The sequence below is a fragment of the Spinacia oleracea genome, chromosome 6, assembly GCF_020520425.1.
Source record: "Spinacia oleracea cultivar Varoflay chromosome 6, BTI_SOV_V1, whole genome shotgun sequence".
Classification (NCBI taxonomy): domain Eukaryota; kingdom Viridiplantae; phylum Streptophyta; class Magnoliopsida; order Caryophyllales; family Amaranthaceae; genus Spinacia; species Spinacia oleracea.
Window position 1 is genome coordinate 92,149,706 of NC_079492.1, and position 13,987 is coordinate 92,163,692.

Consider the following 13,987-nt stretch of genomic DNA (forward strand, 5'->3'; position numbering starts at 1 on the left):
AAATGGTGCAATATTTGTGAAATTTCCTAAAGAGGTATATGGTGCGATAAATTCGGAACGAAGAAAGTATATAAAAGTATAAATAGTGCAAACAGTCCAAGTGTTGTAGTTATTCAGGATGGGAAAATTGCAAAGTCAAGTTGCCCGTGTCATCACAAAGTCTACTCATTTCGCTCTTTATTAAAGGGAAGAACAAAAGAAAACCTTGAGCTTCCAAAATGCGGACATGCCACAAGCGCACAAAAAGAATGGCATGCAAGGGTACCTGTAAAACAAGGCAGTTTTAAAAGGGGGGAATACAGTTGCCGTTCTAACGAAAGCAAACTTCCTCAAGTAACTACAAAATTTGTAATCAGCTGTTTCTATTACGTTGCTGATCATACTACGATCATGATGAAACATTGATTGAGAACAGAGATATTCAAATCATTAATTAATACACAATTCTACCATGAAATCTAAGGGGCTTTGGGGGTATGTATTTAATCAAAACAATAACATATCTACTCAATACGAACCCATTATTCCTGGTCATCCATGTCGGAGCACCAATATCGCCAATTTCATCCAAATAGTTAGCCATGTCAAGGTAAAAACATCTTGCAAAGCTACATCTTATTCCAGCTCCAGCCGCTTCTTCATGGCCTCATAAGCCAAATAAGTAATACTTGCAGATGGAATCACTTTTAAAAGATTGGGAAACAATCCTTTGTAAAATCCCCTTAATCTTTCCTTTTGATAAGTTGTCCAGAAAACTTCAGACATTCCAGCTTTTGACTGGCTAGCTTGCATTCTGTAAACAGGGATGACATTAGGGTAAATTAAAACTGCTATTTGGATCACATAGACTGATACTACAGCAGCAAATTTAGTCATATGAACAGCTGCGATATGACATGTAAGATATTATTAGAACTACAAAGCAAACATACACACATTAAGGCTCCGTCTCCCTTAGAATTTTTTTTCTCTTTTTCTATCCATCTCTCCTTTCCTCTTCTATTTTATTTTTCTCTTGTAAGGAAACAAACACAGGAAAACTAACGGAGCCTTAATGTGTGTATGTTTGCTTTGTAAAGGGGATTTTACAAAGGATTGATTCTAAGAGTGTTTTATTCACTAATTTTCACTTATTTTTTTCAAACTCATCTTATCTGAACCTATTAGAATTTATTTTCGTTATAAATTGTACTTGCATAGCCCTAAGTGGAAATAAGGTGAAATAGAACAAAGCTTAACATGAAAATAAACCCAAGGAAAAAAAGGGCTCAAGGGTGAGCTAGAACCCTTCTCTTCAATTCCCTCCACTTCCCTTTTTTCTCTCCCTACACTCCAAATACATTAAGGGGGGTGTTTAGTTCACGGATTCTAAGTATGAGGTATGAGTTTAGAATGGTATAAACATATACCATGTGTTTGGTTGGAAAATTTAAGAGTTTCAAACCCCCAAGGTATGGGGTTTAGAAACCTAGGGGGAGGTGGGTTTGGCTCATATACTCCAGGTATCAAATAAATGGAAAAAATCTATCCCCAAATTGAACTAAGCACATGATATTAAGAATCAAGTTCCAAACCATACCAACTAAATATCATTCCTGATTCCAACCCCATCCCAGTGTGCGAACCAAACGCCCCCTTTAATATGCAAACCAACAGATAATATCCAATGAAACATTGACAAGGTTTGCCAATAGACATTGATGACTTACCTTGTCCTGACAACCTGCAATGGATAAACACAAGTTGCTCCGACAGCACCAGATATGGTTCCACAACCCAATTGCACAAGAGGTCCAGGTTCTGCAGATTACATAAAAGGTTCAGTTTGAAGGATGAACTATCAGAATAAGTAACTGACTTAAGCAGCCATCAGTTTTTGAACAAACAAATCACACTTTTATATTCAACTTACCATTATCATGAAGAAGGTGTGTTTTAGCCATATCCTTCAGTGTTTCATAAGCAGCAAGATCTATGCCCGCGTAAGGAATTATACCTAAAAGAGATGGGAAAAGGCCCTTGTAGAAAGCTCGTGACCCTTCTTTCACCCATATATCCCTTGTTAACGCACCTATTCTAGGTACTTTTCCATCCAGACATTCAAATGTCTGCAACCTCGTCTTCACAAGATCAATTGGATAAATTGTAGTCTGCGCAACAGCACCAGCTAGGCCACCAGCAACAAGGCGACCCATACCACCAATATCAGCCTTTTCTCCTCCTCTAGCATCCATTATGACACCTTTAAGCAATTCATATGTGTAAAATCTAATGGCGCTTTCAGGTGCCACCTTCACAACATTTAATCCATTGCCACGAAAAAATGCAGGAACCTTTCCTTCTTTCCATATTCTCCTTACTTCCGGCATGATACGAGCATCCGTCGTCTGAACTTGCAAACCCACTTTCAAACGATCCAAAGGAGCAGTAGCAGTGCGGGATGCAGCACCCGCAATACCTCCTGCGATTAAGTATCTGCCAGCATGGACATGCTTACTGACACCTTCTGGTATAACAGTTTGTTCGCCGATATCAACAAGACAGACCCTCTCCCAGTAATGATAGATATTTGCAATTGTTACTTCATGAGGATAAAGAAGAAGAAAGTCTCGCCATTCTTCAAAGGTTATGACACCATCATTATCCTTATCCACACGCTCAACAAAAAGAGCAAGTTCCTCGTCATTGATCTCAATCCCTACATAAGAAAGACTGCTGTGGCTTATAGGATGAACAGCAAACCAAAGACAATTGACAGAAAGCAAGCACTTAAATGCACAAACAATGATACAGATAAAAAATGAATGAAGCATTAAACACCATAAATACAAATGTCACCTCTATATAGAACTATTTACTCTTAAAACTATTACATCTACGACATGGGACCGTACGCGTGATAGCTAATAGGTACCCTACAACCCTATAACGGATGTCTCACTTAACATTTCAAAGCTCCTAGAATAAATTTCCATTTCCTTCCATTCTGAGTTTGTTTGGTAGGATATCTCATGCTCAAGCTCAACATTACTCATCAGCTTATTTATACTTTAGTACGACAAAAACCACCACAATTAGGTTGAATATGTTTCCAAGCTATATTATCTTTAATTTGGTTTGTGATACTGCTTGTTCTGCGGATTACACTTCCACAAAGTTAATTATTTTCTTTGGTCAACTCAATGAAAAAAGAGGGGCTCAGACTCCTGGCTGAAAAGTCTCTTTACTGCAGCTGTAACTCAACACCTTTTCACAGCTTAAGAAAATGAGAAACATAAACAAATAATGAGAATCTAAAGGACACAATCTAAAGGCCAGAAGAAAGATAAAAAGAGAGCAGGAAAAAAGGAGAAATGCAATATGTTCAAGCTCCCCGCTTGCTCTCCATTCCTTTATTTTTATAGCACACATTCATCAGTAAACGAGATTCCCAGCCATACTTGAGCAAATATTTTGTCAACTTGAACAGGATCTATGCTCCAGCGTAAAGCTCAATGAAAATACCAGATGAGAAAATCTAAATGTATATGTCTAGCAACCAGTTTCTCAAACCATATGGCAAACAAAGTCTGTATATCTCAAACACAAAGAGAGAGAACAGAACTCATTAACCAAGCTCTAGCGCGGGCAAAGCTGTGGCTATTGGGTTACTTGCTAGTATGGTTACAGAATCAATTGGCGGCACTAAAATAAGTCTTAACAATCAATTTAAATAAGTTCGGATAAATTATGATATTCTCCGTTCTTGAATATCTGTCCTATTCCCTTATTTGAATTGTTTTTTATGTTAGTCCTACTTAGTATCTTTCTTTTTTTAGCCAATATTTAAACCCATTATACCCTCATATCAAAATTGTATTTCCAGTTCCGTCCCAAATAAATTCCCTTGTGGCCTTAATATTTTCAGTCTCCTACGATCCAAAGGACAAGTGGCTTTAGAATGGATTGTCCAAGATTCCAAACAAGACCAAGGGAATAACATATAAAAACGGAGGGAGTAAGTGAGAATAACGTGAATATAACGCACCTTGAATTAGGGCAATTACTAGGTTAGGTCTTACACAATGCACGAATGTTATTAAATACTTCATTCGTTTCTTTTAATTGAATCATTTCCTTATTGAAAGTTGCATATTAATTGCATAATTTCCTTTTATAGTTCACATGCCTTTTGTCCGTTCACACACAAAGTACCCGTTATATACCTGGTACATATTTTATATTTACCGTTCTTACCTAATCTTCTCTCTTTTGATTTTTTATCACATGGGAATTTTTGAGATTTTTGTCCATTTCCGATGGAGCGAAAGATTCGTTTGTTCTTTTGGTTGTGGGATGTAATGGACTAAATCAAAATGGCTCTTAATACCTCTACGCTTCCTTTCCATGAGGTAGAAGATGGTTGTCCCGTTGTTGTCCCGTTATCGCTATAGGGTCAATTGGAAACAACCTCTGTGCAATTGTAGGGGTAAGGATGTGTACGTCCGACCCCCACTTACCCCGCTTCTTATGGGGGCCTCTTTGAGGCAATGAGGTAATGATAATGATGATGATGGGAATTTTTGAGATTTACTATTTTTCTTAATGTTTGTGCTCAACCCAAATGGTGAAATTAAACTAAAATGGGGGAAGTACTTTTTAAGTTTTTGTTCCATACTAATTTACCAAAGAGAATTTTTCAATGAAGTAAAATAAAATCAAGTTTTGTGTTGGATTATTAGAAAAATAGAAAAGAGTTACTTTTTGTTCGAATTATAATGTGATTAGTACAATTTTATGAGTTCAGGATTTTAAACAAAAAATCTAAGTTGAAAAAAAATAAGAAAAAACCTTATCGAATCAAGTACCCGTTGCAGTTGGAATTGAATGATAAATTGATAACCATAACCATATCGGTTAGAATACCCTATTTTCTAGACCGGATATATGATCGGGTTTCGAATTTTTAAGTAATTTTGTTGAACCCACTTTTTGACACTTACATAAATGTAACAAATGAAAATAAATAAATATATTCTTGTTTGAGTATGGACGTATAGTAACAAACATTTATTTTCAACTATTGTAGTCTTTTTTTAAAGTCGCTAAGTAGGCTAAGAGTATTATGAGTTTTTAATAAAATACTCCTTCCTTTCCAATTTAATCGTCACTCTTTCTATTTACATCTGTCCAAATGTCACACTTCTTTTACGGCATGGACCCACTAATATTTTTTACATCTCTCTTACTACTATCAACAGTTAAGGCCCCACACCCACTCACATTCAATAAAAAATTACTTCACCATCCCCCTACATCTAGTTTTCTATTAAAATATAATAGGTAAGCATACATCAACTTATCGAATAAAAGTCGGGGAAAACTTAGGCGTGACAATTAAATTGGGACGGAGGGAATAATTGTGAAAATCATACTCCCTCTATCCCAATTTAATTGTCACACTTTCCATTTATGATCTTCCCAATTAAATTGTCATATTTTCTTTTATGGCATGGACCCCCTAATATTTTATTATCTCTCTCTTTCCACTACCCAAAATTATGACCCCACATCCTCACATTCCATTAAAAATATTCTTCCACTATCTCTCACCCCACCTACTTTTCTATTAAACTATAATAGATAAACCTACAACAACTTATCGCATAAAACTCCGTGAAAAACTTAGTGCGACGATTAAATTGGGACGGGGGGTAATATTTTAAATCATGGTACTAGTAAAAATACTACGTACTGTATACTTCATCCGTTTCACAAATATTGCAATCATGTGGGATTTTGTTAGATTCATATCGATATATAGTTTTCTAAATATCAACTTTTTATAATTTTTACTTACACATAATTTGAGATATTAAGAGAAAGTATATTTTGGAAAGTGTAAAGTCAACCATGGTGCAATATCTAAGGAACGGAGGACTTTGCAAGTTTAAATCTGGAGGTCCAATTGATCTAATCACATTATAATTCGTATAATTTATCCTAAACTCATAACATTTAGGGTACAATATTAGTCAACTTATATTTAAATCTAAATCTGGAGGTACAATTGATCCCTAAATGTTAAACAAAAAACAAAATTGATCCTCTATAAAGTCACACAATGTCTATTATGGAATAGAAACAAACAATTTCAATAACTTTGTAATTCAAAGTTACACCATCAGCAGTCAGCTCACGACCACAATTATGCAAATCCCACAAGAACATTGCATTCAATCCAAAGCCAAGCTGCAGTTGATGGTACTATATCCCCCACCCCCAATTCCATAAGATATAAGTTAACCTCGAACAGTTGAAGAGGCATAGATGTAAAAAGAGCAATGTTGCCTCAACTCTTCATTTAATCTTATGTATTCGATTTATCGTCGGTCATTCAACACTCCAACACTGATGATATCAATATCAAATAATTCAAATTACAGTTTAATACTATCTTAAAGTCTTGAACCACATATTGGAAGATAAATTATAAACAGGGAAAAGAGGATAAAAGCTTGTGCTAAGCTCAAAAATGGGATGGTAATTCAAAGTTTCACCATCAGCAGTCAGCTAACCACCATAATCCCCCTTATGTAAATTCCACAAGACATTCGCATTCAATTTAATCCAAATTAATCTGCCATCTACTGATTGACCTTGAAAATCCAAAACCAAAAGCTCATCTGCATGTTATATAGTGATCCAACCCAAACCCAAGCTACAATGGATGGTTTTAATAACTTTGCAATTCAAAGTTCCACCATCAGCAGTCAGCTCACCACCAAAATTCCCCTTATGTAAATCCCACAAGACATTTGCATTCAATTTAATCCAAGTTAATCTCACATCTACTTCCAGAGAATCAGTCTTCGATTAACCTTGAAAATTCAAAACCAAAAGTTCATCTGCAGGTCATCTAGTGATCCTACCCAACTCCAGCTACAACAGATGGTTCCATATTCCCACCCCCACCCCCCACCCCCCACCCCAACATTCCATAAGATATAAGTTAACCTCAACAGTTGAAGAAACATAGATGTAAAAAGATCAATGTTAAATCTTCACTTAATCTTATGTATTGGAGTTAGTGTTGGTCATTCAACACTCCAACATTGATGACATCTAAATAATACAAATTACAGTTCACCACTATCTTAAAGTCTTGAACCAGATATGAGAAGATAAATTATAAAAAAGGAAAAGAGGATAAAAGTTAGTGCTATGCTCACAAATGGGATTGATACAAGGACTTTAATAAGTACTAAAAAAAATTAAGCTAAAATAAGTATAATTATATCTGCGAACAAATTAACATACAAGTCGCATGCAAAACTACAAAAATCTGGAATACATTTAGGTAGACAAATTGCAAGATGGACTCCTCCATTAAATAGCACCATGAAGCGGAATTTTGATGATAGGTATGCAAAATGGTGCATTCGGCTGCTTATGAGCAGTGAAGCTTGCAGTGACACTAGAAATCGATCCACTCGATTATTTTGTCGAATTAGATCGATTTCGTACTCGTATTAGTACGAATCGCACTAAATCGGAGTACGAACAGGCACCAACCGTATTATGTGACCCTGGTGACTGACACATGCCTACCTAAATATAACCATGGAGCTGAACTAGCAGAAGTAACAGCAGCAATAGCGGCAATGGAGATAGAGTTGGAAATGTCTAGAAGAATATTGCTATAGAAGGTCATGTACAATTAGTAGGTGGTGGTAAGCTGTTGCAACAAGGTTTAGCTAGATAAATACTCTGATTGATTCTATTTAATGAAAGCTTTCCTTTTTCTCTCAAAGAAGGGATATATTTGACGTATATAGAGAAAATCTCTCTTTCATCACTTGGGAGCTGTGAGAGATGAAAGTCTCATAGCCGGTTTTGAAGAGAAAGACTTTTTGAGTCACTCTCTCACCCTAGTCAGAGCCTAATAAGCATTGCCTTTTTTTTCCTATTACTCTGAAAGTAACTACTTGATCTTTAGACACTTGACTTTTCGATAATCCTTTTTCTTTCTCATCAAACAAATAGCATCTTATATGGAAACTGTAGCTACACTTGGTATGGTATTGAGGGATATCATTAGTCGTGCATTCATTCAGAGGTCAAATTGAAAATATAGTTATTACATAGATCGAATCAAACAAATAAACATGCAAGCATGATAAACTTATATCCGTGTCCAATTTTTTAGACAAAATCTTCTAGACCAAGCTTTTGAGTAGAGCCATGACAGTCGGATACTAAGATCTGTACCCAAATCAAAAACTCGTAACATAAGCTACACTTCACATCCACAATACTACAGTCACTATCAGTCAACCAAGGACGACCCCTACTCTCTTCAGTTATCAAGTAACATAAGCTACTCAGTTGAGTAGACACTACAGTTTGTTATGTCTAGAAATAGGAAATCAGTTGCATTCCCACTATGCTAGCGAAGCTCATCCAAGATTTCAACAGCAGATATGAAGCATGATACTATAGATCTGAGTGCCACAGCACGATGAGCTCAAATGAATAACCACTTTAAGAAAACATGAAAGAAAGCTAGAACTAAGTTGATCCTCTTTGTAAAATCTTCCCAACTAGGCAATGAATTTCTTAAGAAACAATTTGTAACAATTTTTTATTTTTTAGTTAACCATTGTCAAACACTTGAAAATACTAGCCAAAGCACAAATCAATTCCATGAAGCTAATCCAAATTAAACATCAACCACCACAAACTCTTCCTTCTTAATTTTATCCCCAAAAAATATGAAGGTGAGATAAAATGAGTCGATCTTCATCCACACTTCACCCATTTAAACTAAAGAAAAATTTAATGGCCTTAGTTTCTCACCCCTTTTAGCCTTCACATCTTTCCAGATCATAGTCTCTCACTTCAGCCAAAGATGCAAATTCCCTTACCGGTGGTTGGTCTTCAACATTTACCTCAGTCGGTTGTAATAGATCGATCATTGTTGTCAGACAGTTTATTGAATTTAGACTGGTTTGTACTGAAATAGCCAACAGATAAGTATAATCTTTCATCATATCTATCCACAGTCCACACAATACCCTCTTTCATCTTTAGATTGAGGAATGAGGATTTGTTTGTATCTCGCCTTATTCAGCCACTTGCCTTTGTAGTTGACTCTTGAGAGCATTATCATTCCACAATGTCCAATTGACCATCCAACTTTATGGCTAATTTGTTACTGGATTCATGGAGTATGAGCCTTTTATCTATTGGTTCGTTATTCTATACTTTGTTTGTAAAGATTAGTAGCTAGGTTGTACATAATACAAGATTTTTTTCCTTCCCTCTTTTTATTACGTAGTTTAAATTTTTAGTTCGGTGTAGAATTTTTGGTGGTCTTGGCTTCGGGCAATTGAGGAATCATCGAGTAGATCCAAGAGTTTTCATATTATGGCGCAGTTTATCTTTCCCCAGTGAAAGGTTACATGAACGTTTCTTTAGGTTGGGCCTAGGAAAATGGTGCGAGTTGACACGAGCTTATTTTAGTGTGCTCTTTTATCTTTATTTTAGTTTATCCGAGCTTGTAATACATCCTTTTGGATGGTTGAGGTTGGTGCTTCTTGTGTAGGTACAACCTAGGTTTTCTTTCCTAATTAAAAAATTACAACTAGGCAATGAATTTTTGGAACTAATTTCATAATTTTCTAAGTTATCTACAGTTAGACAATAATCAGTAATTCAATGAAGCTATTCAATATTCAGATTAAATAGAGTATATTTTGTAGTCATCAATTCATGATAGTGACAGGAATACAAACACATTTAGAAAGAATATGTTCCACTTTTCAAGAGTTAATGAAAAATTAAGAGATATTCTTCCAGGGCGAATATGTCGACTATAACAAAACTGAAACCTCGATTGTGGAAAAAAAGCATATCGGCATTCAGCCTCGTACCTCTAAATCATAAATCTTATATGGCACTCTTACAGACATAATCACAACCAATGATTAAGATACGAACTAATAAGAAAAACTATGAATAAAATACGAATTGATTAGGGTAAAATATACTCAAAATCAACATATGGCCAAACACAATGGAAAGTAAAGCGCATAAGGATCAGCAATCATAAAAGATACCAAAACAAAGAAAAAACTGTGTGCTTATATATGATGCCTGGTAGTGAAATATGAGAATCCTAATGACTTTACACACCAATCTTTTCAATGTCTTAAATTGGAGCACAGTGCCTAATTCAAATAAAGCACATAAGGATCACCAATCATAAAAAATAAATCAAGCACCACAAGTAAACATATAGAATGAAATAAACATATATGGTTACCTGCTTTGAGAAGTGCATCGTAGAGCTCTTCCGGCAAAATGCAACCATTGTGCTCCACATCAATAGTTTGGAAAATCCGATACAATTCAAGCTCTTTATCATCCATGTACCTCCGGAACTCCTCATAATCGACTCGCCCATCCTTATTAGCATCACAAACATGCAAAAGATCCCTAGCATACTTGTAATCCGATGGAATTTGAAGCGCGGACAATCCAGTTTCAATCTGGCCATTGTCCAAAAACCCAGTACTCGCCTTATCGAAAAAGTTGAACAGACTACGAATCCTCAACTCCCTCTCATCCTTAGTTTCTTGAAGGGCCAACAAAACATGTTCCATAGAAACCGGCCCAGGTTTCTTCACAGGATTACAACCCTCACATCGCTTCACATCCTTATCATTCTTCATCTTCCCCTCCATATTTTCTCTTTTTCACAAATTACTTACACATTACAAATCGCAATTTATTTATAACAGTACACCCCGTCAAACAACTGTTCAATGTAACTCCAAATTCTCAAACTCATCATCTCTTTTCCCCCATCAAATTCCAATTAACAAGAAATATTCAAAAAAAATCCCTAAATTCCCAAAGAGACCTAATTTCAATGGTTTTGACCCTTTCAGTCTGAAGGGTCAAACGGGGTTAACTTGTTTGAATAATGATAACAACAATCTACTACTACAAAGTTTTCGTAATCATCAAAACTGTGACCTAAATTTGTCACTCAAAGTCGAATTGAATACAACAAAAAGTTGATTCAACAGTAAAATGACTCGAATTAGAAGTCGTCTTATTTTCGGTGGTCAAAATTCTTACCGAAGCGCAAAAGGAGATAAAGGGATTCAAGGAGTTTGGGAAATTGGAAGAGAGATAAAATTCCTCAGGTTAGCTAATAGCTGAAGTTGTGGATAAATGGCTGCAGGGAGAGAAGGAGGAACGATCTCCAAGAGCACACCGGAATCAATGGAGGTAGTTAGGTCATCGCCGGCGGAGATCGCCGAGGGAGGGAGGAATAGACGGGAAGGAGAGGGGAAAGTGCATTGTGAGGAGGAGAGAGAAAGATCGAGAAATGTGAAATGTGGATGCTGATTGATCGGAGAAAGTGTAAGGTGTATGAATGACGCACAATAAGGGGGAAAGAAACTAGGAAAGCTGAGTAATTAGATGATATTTTTATGGGAAATTCTCATTAGTACACTTATAATATTGGCTTTTGCCAACGATATACTCAATATAAATTGACTTGTCAATAATACACTTATAATGTTAACTTTCTTATTACCATAAACTTTTCTATTAGATAGTTTAACTTTAGTTAACCATTGATTAAAAAAATAAAAAGAATAATAAAAAAAAAAACATAACCCTTTAAAGTTCTAAAAACATAACCCTTTAAAGTTTTAAAAACATCAGCGTTTCTCTTTTCTTCCTCTCTTCTTCCTCTGGCATCTAATACAACAGTGGTAAACTATGGCAGTATATGACTGTTTGGTGTAGCTACCTGCACAAATTTGAGGTCAATATTTATGAATTTATCAGTAATAGCAATATATAGAAATGAATTGTTCGTTGGAGTAAGCGTCGGAGCTGGAAATTGATGCTTGAATTCCCATCAACCTTGCTTCTTCAACCACAATGTTAAAACATATTATTCATACGAAGCATGGAGTAATATGTAGTATTATGAGTTGATCAAATGACTAATTTGGAGGTACGGTGCTTGCCTTCTTTTACTGATGAGAGGAGTCTTAATTATTATTTTCTTTAATTTATTTATTTTTATAATTTTAACCGCAGTTAAATATTTAATGGAATGATTCATGGTAATAAGGAAGTCAATACCTTAAGTGTACTAATGGAAATATAATTAAAAATAAGTGTATCGTTGGTAGAAGCCAATAGTACAAGTGTACTGATGGGAATTTCCCTATTTTTATTTATGTTTTCAAAATAAATAATTCGAATTTCTTAATATTTTTAAATTTGTTAATAAGAGCTTTTTTTTTTTCATTGTTGTTGCTTCGTAAAAAGGAAAATCTATCTATCTATCTATGTATCTATATCTATATACTAGATTTTAGCCCGTGCGATACACGAATTTTATTAAATTGTTAAGTTAAAATAAAACTCTTATACATAACAAACTGCTAGATTTATATAATGGATTATATTAGTTTTTTATTTTGGATTGAATTTCATTTTAGATTTATTTTTTAATTATCAAAGTGTTTGATTTTGGATGAAGTTGTATGTGTAATATTAGTAATTAATTAAAAATATTTACGTGGCACCTAATTATTTATCTACGTAGCACTCGATTTTTTTTAATTCAAAAATAATTTTGAAATCTTATTTTTCGTTGGCCAAAATCATTAGATTAAATTTCTTACATGGCTCTCTAATATTGGATTAATGTTTGATTTTGTATAATTCAAAAATAATTTTGAAATCTTATTTTTTATTGGCCAAAACCATTAGATTTCCTACGTGACGCTCTAATATTGGATTACTGTTTGATTTTGGATTAAATTCTATTTTATATTAGTGTTTGATTTTGGATGAATTATTTTATTTTATTTTTAATTATTTGAATTTTGGATAGAGTTGTATATATTAGTAATTAATTAATTAATTAAAATATCCAGGTGACATCTAATTAATTATCTACGTGGCACTCAATTTTTTTAATTCAAAAATAAATTAGAAATCTTACTTTTCATTGGGCGAAACCATTAGTAATCCTATGTGGCGCTCTAATATTTCAGCAAAAATGCCTCCTTTATATATATATACTAGTCTTATATGCACGCGATGCGTGCGAGATAATATCAGAACTTTAACGGTTTATTGCAACTAATCACCCAAAATAATTTTTTTTTTTTGATAGCACAAAAACAAACAATCAAACAACTGTTCCCTTTCTTCCGTTAGTCGCTAAGATGTGGGCCGGAGAGATGGTTGTTCATAAAGTTGTTCATAAAGTTCATCTAAAGAAAATTTACGCATATCTAAAACAAGATTACAGGCATGTCCAACTAATACAACTTCAATGGGCCAATAACTTCAATGGGCCAATTCCTAGCAAATGGAGAAGGCTTGAATTGAACCCCCCTTAGTCGGCAAGAACGTAACAGTATATTCTGGTATGCAAACTTGAGAGTGGTAAAAGATAGAGTAATAAATACATGGAAGCTTAGAAGATGAATAACTCGTAAGTGAATAACTCAATATCATGTGATAAGTTTCCTAGAGTTTGAGTTAGTTTTCTCACCTTAGTTTTTGCTTTCCGGGAAGGACCGAAGAAGTGAACTAAAACCACTTAATCATTCAGAAGCATATTGCATAATATTCCTAACTGCAGTTTGCAGAATATCCATTGTTCTTTAATGATGTTGTGACTCTGTGAGCCTGCAAGGCATCATAATCTTAACCAATGTTGTTCATTCCCTTGGACAAAGTAGAACTAACTACTTAGTTCTTACCGATATTAGATTGACTACATGTTGGCTACATACACATCAAAACCTTCACATCTGCACAAAGAACAGATACATATACTTCGTATATAACAATGTAGTTCAGCCAACATGCGATTTTTTGAAAGTCCTAATATTTTCACATGCAAATTGTTGTCAGTCTTAGTTCTTACTGCATTAAGATGACATTAACCTTTGGA

At 34.7% G+C, this 13,987-nt stretch overlaps 1 protein-coding gene across 1 annotated transcript; it reads right to left on the reverse strand.

The window, feature by feature from the left end:
* Positions 1-308: 308 nt before the first annotated feature.
* LOC110792951 (calcium-dependent mitochondrial ATP-magnesium/phosphate carrier protein 2) lies at positions 309-11,453 on the reverse strand. The gene is made up of 4 exons (XM_021997774.2): positions 10,307-11,453; positions 1,913-2,698; positions 1,710-1,800; positions 309-793 (listed from the first exon to the last, which is right to left on the reverse strand). The coding sequence occupies exons 1-4, from the start codon at positions 10,725-10,727 to the stop codon at positions 616-618; spliced, it is 1,476 nt and encodes a 491-aa protein (XP_021853466.1). The 5' UTR covers positions 10,728-11,453; the 3' UTR covers positions 309-615.
* Between the last annotated feature and the right edge of the window lie 2,534 nt (positions 11,454-13,987).